This window comes from Carlito syrichta, unplaced genomic scaffold (assembly GCF_000164805.1).
Source record: "Carlito syrichta isolate Samal-C Ts95f unplaced genomic scaffold, Tarsius_syrichta-2.0.1 Scaffold304708, whole genome shotgun sequence".
NCBI classification, from domain to species: domain Eukaryota; kingdom Metazoa; phylum Chordata; class Mammalia; order Primates; family Tarsiidae; genus Carlito; species Carlito syrichta.
In genome coordinates, this window is record NW_007248804.1 from 78440 (window position 1) to 88812 (window position 10373).

Genomic DNA, 10373 nt, shown 5'->3' on the forward strand with positions numbered 1-10373 from the left:
CACTCACCTCGGCCTCCCAAAGCACGGGATTACAGGCTGAGCCACCGAGCCCGGCCTAATCTTTCTATTAAAATTAAAAGAAGGCCAGGGTGTAATCCCAGCACTTTGGGAGGCCGAGGTGAGTGGACAGCCTGAGCACACGGGTTCGAGACTAGCATGGGCAACTTGATGAGACCTTGCCTCTACAATAAATAAAAAATTAGCTGGGTGTGATAGCGTGCACCTGTAGTTCCGGCTACTTGGAAGGCTGAGGCGGAAGGATAGCCCAGCAGGTGGTGCTGGGGTGGCAATGAGTGTGCCACTGCATCCCAGCCTGGGCTTCGGAGACGCCAACTAAAAAAATAAAAATAAATAAATAAATAAAATTAAAAGGAAAAAAAAGAAGATTCTAGTGTTCTGAATATAAGAAAAACACTTAGAATCACTTTTTCTCAGAATGATCTTTAAAAAATCCTAACTGAAAAAGATACAGGCTGGGCTCGGTGGCTCAGCCTGTAATCCTAGCACTTTGGGAGACTGAGGCAAGAGGACTGCCTGAGCCCATGGGTTTGAGACCTGCCTGGACAAAATGGTGGCACCTGTCTCTACAATAAATCAAAAAATTAGCCGGGCATGATAGTGCACGCCTGTAGTTCTGGCTGCTTGGAAGGCTGAGGCAGAAGGACCACCGAAGCCCAGCAGGTCGACGCTGGGGTGGCCATGAGTGTGCATGCCACTGCACTCCAGCCTGGGCGATGAAGTGAGACTACAACTCAAAATAAATAAATAAATAAAGGAAAAAGACATAAAGACATGCTTGAGCTTATTAACAATTAAAAAAATTACAACTCAGATTTCTTTTCTTTTTTTTGAGTTGGAGTCTCACTCTATCACCCAGTCTGGAGAGCAGTGGCACACTCATGGCAACCCCAGCATCAACCTGTGCTCCGGTGATCCTTCTGACTCAGTCTTCCAAGTAGCCAGAACTACAGGCGTGCAGTACCACGCCCAGCTATTTTTTACTTTATTGTAGAGACGAGGTCTCGCCAAGTTGCCTGGGCAGGTCTCGAATCCACGGGCTCAGGCAATCCACTCTCCTCAGCCTCCTGAAGTGCTGGGATGATAGGCTGAGTCAACTTGCCCGGCCACAGCTCTAATTTCAGTAGGGAACAGGTTTTAGGGTACAGCACTAATATTCCTATAGATTAGTACAATGTTTTGGTAAAATAATTTGGCAAATACTTCTCAAGTTTCAAAAATTATCATATTCTTTTCCTCAGTCATTCCATTAACAGGAATTTACCCCAAGGAAATAAATCAAATGATATGTTAGCTGGGCGCAATGGCTAATGCCTGTAATCCAAGCACTTTGGGAGGTGCAGTCGAGAAGCTGCCTGAGCCCAGGGACTCAAGACCAGCCTGGGCAACTTGGTAAGACATTGTCTCTACAATAAAAAAATTATCTGGGTATGGTGGCGTGTGCCTGTAGTACTGGCTACTTGGAAGACTGAGGCAGAAGGATTGCCTAGGCCTAGCAGGTTGAGACTTCAGTGGCTGTCAGCGTGCCACTGCACTCCAGCCTGTGCTACACAGTGAGACTCCAACTCAAAAAAAGATATATTATCAAAGGTGACAATTTGGGGGGTTTTTTGGTTTGTTTTTTAGTAGGAGTTTCACTCTGTTGTCTATGCTGGAGTGCAGTGGTACTCTCACAGCCACTACAGTCTCTACCTGCTTGGCTCAGGCAAACCTTCTGCCTCACCCTTCCAAGTAGCCAGGACTAGAAGCACATGCCACTATTCCCAGCTAATTTTTTGATTTATTGTAGAGATAAGGTTTCACCAAGTTGCCCAGACTCGTCTCAACCTCATGGGCTCAGGCAATCCTCTCACCTCGGCATCCCAAAGTGCTGGGATTATAGGTCTAAGCCACCGCGCCTGGCCTGGGTGGAAGTTTAAGAACAAGAGATTTACCAGGTCATGAAAGGCATGAAGGGACTGAAGAAATGTCACAGATTGGAGCAAACTAAGATGTGACAACAAAATGCAGTATGGAATTTGAATTATATCCAAGAACAGAAAACTGACATTAACAGAAAAAAATGTTAAAATCCATATAGTCTATAATTTGATTAGTAGTAATATATCAATGTTAATTTCTTAGTTTTCATCATTGTATTGGGGCTTGATGAGACACTAAGATTAAGGGAAGCTGGGTGAAGGTTATACAAGACCTCTATTGGTTTTTTTTTATTTTTTGAGTTGGAGTGATTCTGTTGCCAAGGCTGGAGTGCATTGGCATGCTCACGGCTACCGCACCCTCGACCTGATAGGCTCAGGCAAGCCTTCCGCCTTAGCTTTCCAAATAGCTGGAACCACAGGTGTGTGCCACCATGCCTGACTTGTTTTTTGATTTTACTGTAGCAACGAGATCTTGCCAGGTTGCCCAGACTGGTCTCAAACCCATGGACTCAGGCATCCTCTTGCCTCCGCCTCCCAAAGTGTTGGTTCGAGACCAGCCCAGTCAACTTGGTGAGACCTCATCTCTACAATAAATCAAAAATTAGCTCGGCATAGTAATGTGCACCTGTAGTTCTGGCTACTTGGAAGGCTGAGGCGGAATGATGGCCAGAGCCCAGCAGGTCGATGCTGGGGTGGCCATGAATGTACTCTAGCCTGGGTGGCGGAGTAAGATTTCAACTCAAAAAAAAAAAAAAATAGCAACCACGTGCCTTAGTTCCAGCTACTCGGAAGGTTGAGGTAGAAGGACTGCCTGAGTCCAGCAAGTTGAGGCTGTGGTGGCCGTGAGTGTGCCACTGCCCTCCAGCCTGGGTGGCAGAGTGAGACTCCAACTATAAAAAAAACAAAACAGGCTGAGGTGAGTGGATTGCCTGAGCCCGCGGGTTCGAGACCCGCCTGGGCAGCGAGACCTCATCTCTACAATAAATCAAAAAATCAGCCGGGCGTGGTAGCGCACGCCTGTAATTCTGGCTACTCAGAAGGCTGAGACGGAAGGATTGCCGGAGCCCAGCAGGCGAGGCTGCGGTGGCCGGGAGTGGCCACTGCACTCCAGTCTGGGCGACCAAGTGAGACTCCAACTCAAACAAACAAACAAACAAACAAAAAAACAAAAAACAAAACAAGCCAGGCTCGGTGGCTCAGCCTGTAATCCCGCGCCCTTGGGAGGCTGAGGTGAGTAGATTGCCCGAGCCCGCGGGTTCGAGACCCACCTGGGCAACTTGGCGAGACCTCATCTCTACAATAAATCAAACAAAACAAAACAAAAAAACTTCTGCCCAATAAGGTGGGTCTTGCCTGCAGCAGTTACTCCTGTGGTATTCTAGCAGTGATTTTCTAGTATCCTCATTGTTTCTACTTAATGTTAACTGGAATTTTTCTATAAGAAAGAAAAATTTGTCTCACATTTATTTACTTATTCAGTAATTTATTTAGATGAGTATAGTCTCATGGATATTAATTTTATTCTTTGGATTATAACCCAATACTATTATTATTTAATTTGTTGCTCAATGTCATGTGTTTTTGTTTGTTGCGTTGAGGTTTCACTCTGTTGCCCAGGCTGGAATGCAGTGGCACAATCAGGGCTCACCACAGTCTCAACTTCCTAGACTCAGGCAATCCTTATACCTCAGCCTGCCTAATGGCTGGGACCACAGGCGCATGCCATCACAGCTGGCTAATTTTTTAATCTTTTTGTAGAGATGAGTTCTCGCTATTGTTGCCAAGGCTAGTCTCAAACTCCTAGACTCAAGCAATCCTCCCACCTTGGGTTCCCAAAGTGCTAGAATTATAGGCACTAGCCACAACACGTGGCCTTTATGTGGTCTTAATTTTTTTTTTAAATAGATGCTTCAAGAATAAATGGGTGAATAAACTGCATCTTGGACACCAGGGCATAGAAAAGAGAAACAACCACTGGTGTAACAAAATGTACATAACACCACAGGGATCCAATTAGATTGCTGTCTACCTGACATGAGCTTCTTTAGCAGTTTCTGGCTCTTGTTTGAGTCACGCTGTAAAATATCCTGTTCTTCATGAGTGCATACCTATAAAGTAATAAGAGTAAGACATGTGATGCAATAGTTCAATTATATGATTGCTTGATATACCTAAAAGTAACCTCAAATTACACATTAGAAATGAGACTATTGGTGTTTTATTATCCAGACAAACATACCAAAATACGAGGGGGGACCCAAAAAGCCCAGAATTTATTTATTAAAAATTGTGTTTTTACTCTTACATGTTTAAACTTCAGTCACCTTCAAAGTACTCTTCATTTGATGCAATACACCTATCAAGATGTTTTTTCCACTGCTCAAAACAGTTTTTGGACTCATCAATTTTGATGCCTCTTAGTGCTTCTGCCATTTTTTGTTTCATCTCTATCACATCGGACTTTTTTCATCCAAGGAGACAAAAAAAGTCATCGGTGGCAAGATCGGGTGCATAGAGAGGGTAGGCACAAGGGTCATGCAATTTTTGGTAAAAAACTACTGAATTCTCAGCGTGGTGTGGGCAGGTATGTTGTTATGGTGGAAGAACCAGTCACCTGTGCCATGACTCAGGACATTTCTTCCATAAATCGTGATGCAACCTTCTCAAAAGTTCCAGAAAAAAACTTTGGTTGACCATTTAATGTGGAGGAACAGATTCCAAAATTCCAAGTATACTAAGAGGGGCCTGCCCTCCAAAAGATGATTCTGCTTTTTTGGGGGTCCCCCTTTCTATACACATACAAATGAGTTTTTCCTAGGTCTCTTTACATTTCTCTCCTTACGAGCTATAACAAAAAAAAATGGTCTCACTGCAAGTGTCCCTGAATGACTCTTGGTGGTTAAAAAAAAAAACCAAAACCCTAACTTACTCTAAAAAGACAAATGTTTGCCACTGTTGAAAATACTGGAAAAAACATAATACTTAAAAAAGCCTCCAGTTCTAATCATAAAGCCCAAATTTGACATGAGTAACACTTATAAGCAGACTTCTTATTAGAAAGAACCAGGGCATGCGCCTGGGAGCTCCTTCCTTTTGCCTTGTTGCATGCCTGAGAGCAAGATGGGCTACCAAACAGCTCTACTGGAGCCACTGTGGAAATTCAGCCAGGATTCCCAGGTGGATTGCCTGAGCCCGTGGGTTCAAGACCCACCCGGGCAACTTGGCAAGACCTCATCTCTACAATAAATCAAAAATTAGCTGGGCGTGGTAGCACACTGTAGTTCTGGCTACTTGGAAGGCTGAGGCAGAAGGATTGACAGAGCCCAGTAGGTCGAGCCTGCAGTGATCAGGAGCGTGCATGCCACTGCACTCCAGTTTGGGCAACAGAGTGAGATTCCAATTCAAAAAAGGAAAGAAAGAGCCGGGCTCGGTGGCTCAGCCTGTAATGGGAGGCTGAGGTGAGTGGATTGCTTGAGCCCACGGGTTCAGACCCATCTGGGCAACTTGGCGAGACCTCATTTCTACAATAAATCAAAAATCAGCCGAGTCTCACTATGTCGCCCAGCCTTGTCATGAACTCCTGGCCTTAGGAGATCCTCTTGCCTCGACCTTCCAAAGTGCTAGGAATGCAGGCGTAATCCACTGAACCTGGCTTCTCTCTGCTTCTTTCTTTTGTTTTTTTATAGAATAGAATAGAAAAAACAAACAAAAAAAGAACCATAGCTGGGCTCCGTGGCTCAGCCTGTAATCCCACACCTTGGGAGGCTGAGGTGAGTGGACTGCCTGAGCCCATGGGTTTGAGACCCGCCTGGGCAACTTGGCGAGACTGCATCTCTACAATAAATTTTTTAAAAAGTTAGCCGAGCGTGGTAGTACGCGCCTGTAGTTCCAGCTACTTGTAAGGCTGAGGCGGAAGGATCGCCGGAGCCCAGCAGGTCAAGGCTGCGGTGGCCGGGAGTGGCCACTACACTCCAGTCTGGGCGACAGAGTGAGACTCCAACTCAAAAAAAAAAAAAAAAAAGGCAAAGAACCATAAAAAAAAGCAAATTATAGTACCACCAGTAAGAATCAAGCTTTTATACTGTATATATTTTGTTCCTTTGCCTTCAAACATTACCTACTTATAAAATAATGAATACACTAAGCAAAGAAGCTCTATTAGTTATAAAATCACTGTAATTGTAAGAAGGGAGGCTAAGAAAGGGTTTTACTGAGCTTGTAAAATTGCAAAACTGGCCGGGCTTGGTGGCTCAGCCTGTAATCCCAGCACTTTGGGAGGGCGAGGTGAGTGGATTGCCTGAGCCCGTGGGTTTGAGACCCGCCTGGGCAACTTGGCGAGCTCTCATCTCTACAATAAATCAAAAAGTAGCTGGGTGCAGTAGCACATGCCTATAGTTCCAGCTACTTGGAAGGCTGAGGCGGAAGGATCGCCGGAGCCCAGCAGGTTGAGGCTGCGGTGGCCGGGAGCAGCCACTGCACTCCAGTCTGGCAGTCTGGGCGACAGAGTGAGACTCCAACTCAAAAAACAAACAAACAAACAAAAACCGGCAAAACTTCAAGGCCAATCTGCTTTGCATCATTCTGTTTCTTGAACTGAAGGATGAAAGAGACCTAAGAGAAAACACTGTACAATACTTCCTAGCAGCTGCCTCAACGACACAGTTTCTAAAAAGAAAGGCTCATATGAGAGGAGAATTATGGTCATTTTATAAACATTTTTATTGGTAGATGCTACATTTTTCAGGTCATCCATTGTCTATCAGCTTATTCTCTGAGTATATGGAAAACTTAAGGTCCCCATCAGAGAAGAGGAGAAAGAAAAGTAATATAAAATAGATGCCTTTACTAATATCAAACGACACTGCTTCTGCCAGTAAAATAAGCTTTCTAGAAAGCTCATTGGTTAGGCTCAGTGGCTTAGCCTTGTAATTTCAGCACTTTGGGAGGCTGATGCGAGTGGATTGCCTGAGCCCACAGGTTCGAGACCAGCGCAGGCAACTTGGTGAGACCTCATCTCTATGATAAAATAGCCGGGTGTGGTTATGCGTGCCTGTGGTTCCGGCTACTTGGAAGGCTGAGGTGGAAGGATCGCTGGAGCCCAGCAGGTTGATGCTGGGGTGGGCCGTAAGCATGCCGCTGCATTCCAGCCTGGGCAACGGAGTGAGACTCCCACTCAAAAAAAAAGAAAGCTCATTAAGGTTTTTGTGAGAGAATCATTACTGCTACATTCTTGAGGTCATTCTCTCAGAAAAAGCAAAGGTATAACATAGCAGTGTCCTAGAAACAGAAGCTATAATGACCTGATAATTATATCACAGTGGTTCTGTTCTCCTAAGGTTATGAAGCACATCTGAAGATGCTGACAGAAACTTTTGACATTTCAGGCCTTAAAATTTCTTGAATTAAAATCAATCTGATACTTGGATCCCTTAACAAAATAAAACTCTTCTTACTAACAGGCCTCAGTACTAGGATATAAGCTTGGGTTTCTTACTAATTAAATTTCTGCTACCAGAGTTCACTATACCATTTAGGGAAGAATTTTACTGAAAAAAGAGAAATTACTGGGAATCTGAATAGCCCTGTATATTAACACAAAGCACAGTAAAATAAAATAGAAAAGAAACCATTTACCAGAGTGCCACAAAATAAGCACGGGCCAGAGCCTTCTTGTTCACAGACAATCCGCCCACAGTTGAGACAGTTATTGATGAGCTTGTGCTTCTGGCCCAGGCAGTCGCAAGGGTGGCGGCCAGGGAGCAGGACTGCAAGCCTATCCTGCCCCTCTCTTGTGTATAAATTGACAAACTTTGTCTTCTTCTTTACGGAGCTGCTGTTCTCTTGTGCCTAATTATACAGAGACATCAGAGTAACACTGAATAATTGATGACAATGAAAAAAGTCAAGGGGGAAAATTCTCAGTTCTGTTCAACAATTTTTTTTCCCTGAATCAGAGTCTCACTCGATCACCTAGGCAGGAGTGCAGTGGTACCCTCATGGCCACTCCAGCATCGACCTGCTGGGCTCAGGCAGTTCTTCTACCTCAGCCTTCCAAGTAGTCAGAACTACAGGCATGCACTACCATGCTCTGTTCAACAATTTAATGCTATCCAAGAACCATGAAAGAAGGAGTGGAGGAGGAGAAATATAGTTATAATCAAGAATTGGCCAGCCTGGGCAACTTAGTGAGACTTCATCTCTACAGTAAATCAAAAAATTAGCCGAGTGTGGTGTCGTGTGCCTGTAATTCCAGCTACTAGAAGGCTGAGGCAGAAGGACCACCTGAGCCCAGCAGGATGAGGCTATGGTGGCTGGGAAGATGCCGCTGCACTCCAGCCTGGGTGAGAGAGTGAGAATTGAACTAAAAAAAAAAAAAAAAAAAAAAAAGAATCTGGGGAAAGGTTATGCTCTAGAAAAATTTACTATTGATTACCTTGCCTTTTCTGCTGGTAGATCTCAGCCCACTACTACAGCAGGTGCAAGGTAAATGCAGCAGTCAAAGCTGTTTATCAGACACCTTTAAGCACAGCTACATTGGATATCAGAAGAAACAAGAATGAAGGCTGGGTTCAGCCTGTAATTCCAGCATTTTGGGAGGCCAAGGCCAAGACCTTATCTCTACAATAAAAAAAAAAAAAATTGTGCTGGGCGTGGTAGCATGCACCTGTAGTTCTGGCTACTTGGAAGGCTGAGGTGGAAGAATCGCTGGAGCCCAGCAGGTTGACGACACTGAGGTGGCCGTGAGTGTGCCATTGCACTCCAGCCTGGGTGACAGAGTAAGAATCCAACTCAAAAAAACCCAAAATAAAACAAGAATGAATATCTCTAAAAGAAGATACTAAAAATGGATTTGGAACTATGGGCAATCAACAAAAAAAGAGTCAATTAAAAAATTAGCTTAGCTGGGCTCGATGGCTCAGCCTGTAATCCCATGCCTTTGGGAGGTTGAGGTTAGTGGACTGCCTGAGCCTGCGGGTTCGAGACCTGCCTGGGCAACTTGGCGAGACCTCATCTCTACAATAAATCAAAAATTAGCCAGGCGTGGTAGCGCGCGCCTGTAGTTCCAGCTACTTGGAAGGCTGAGTGGAAGGATCGCCAGAGCCCAGCAGGTCGAGGCTGCAGTGGCCGGGAGTGGCCACTGCACTCCAGTCTGGGCAACAGAGTAAGACTCCAACTCAAAAAAAAAAAATTAGCTCAATCAGAAATCAATAAGGACAGATAACACAATAGAAAAATGAGCAAAAGACCCAAACAAGAACTTCCTAACAAAAGATATCTAAATAGCCAATGACATATGAAGAAGTGCTCAACTTCAATAGTTATCAAAATAATACAAAATGAAAACACAAAGCAATATCCCCATATACCAACCAGAATGGCTAAATTGAAAAAGATAGGAAATATGAAGTGTCAGACTTTGCAAATGTTGCTGGCGGGAGTTATCTACTAAAGCTGAACACACACATATCCTATGACTCTGCAATTCAACTCCTGGGAATATACTCAGCAGAAATGTGTAAATATGTTCAACAAAAACAAGTAAAAGAATGTTCACTGTAGGCCGGTTATGGTGGCTTGTGCCTGTAATCCCAGCATTTAGGGAGGTGGAGGTGAGAGGACTGCCTGAGTTCAGGGGTTCGAGACGGGCAACTTAGTGAGACCTCGTCTCTTCAATAAATTAAAAAAAAAAAAACTTAGCTGGGTGTGGTGGTGAGTGCCTGTAGTTCCAGCTACTTGGAAGGATCACCTGAGCCCAGGCCACAGTGGCCGTGAGCATGCTACTGGACTCCACCCTGTGTGACAGAGTGGAGACTCCTACTCATAAAAAAAAAAAATATATATATATATATATACACATACATGTATATGTATGTATATACATATATATTCAGTTACATTAAAATATCTGAAGGACTGAGGACTTAAACAAGGTACTTCCAGTGGCTTACAAAGTCCTACATATGGCCCCTAGGTGCTCTCCAATCTTATCTACATACAATTTTTCCCTTGCTTACTATGCTACAGTCACAGGGGCCTTCCAAGACTTTCTAAATACCTTTTCCATCTCCCCCTTTGCAATTGTTACTCCCTCTCTTTGCTGTATTCCTAGCCCATCTCTTAACATGCCAGCGCCTCTTCCACATAGATCTTCACTACATTTTCTTCCCCTCAGAGAAGCATTCCCTGAACACTACCTAAACTAACTCTGCCTACCAATTTCTGCCTATCACGCTATCTATACTTTTTTTTCCTTTTTTTGAGTTGGAGTCTCACTCCATTGCCCAGACTGGAGTGCAGTGGCCACTCCTGGTCACCGCAGCCTCAACCTGCTGGGCTCCAGCGATCCTTCCGCCTCAGCCTTCCGAGTAGCTGGAACTACAGGCGCGCGCTACCACGCCCGGCTAATTTTTTGATTTATTGTAAAGATGAGTC

At 44.5% G+C, this 10373-nt stretch overlaps 1 protein-coding gene across 2 annotated transcripts in view; it reads right to left on the reverse strand.

Moving 5' to 3' along the window:
- Positions 1 to 10373, reverse strand: part of TRIP4 (thyroid hormone receptor interactor 4) — an 81339-nt gene that overhangs the window by 56345 nt on the left and 14621 nt on the right. For both annotated transcript variants that reach the window (XM_008060710.1, XM_021713742.1), the window contains exons 4-5: positions 7575 to 7787; positions 3970 to 4048 (exon numbers count right to left, since the gene is read on the reverse strand). In XM_008060710.1, the coding sequence (XP_008058901.1) occupies positions 3970 to 4048; positions 7575 to 7787 (292 nt within the window). The remainder of the gene's footprint in view (positions 1 to 3969; positions 4049 to 7574; positions 7788 to 10373) is intronic.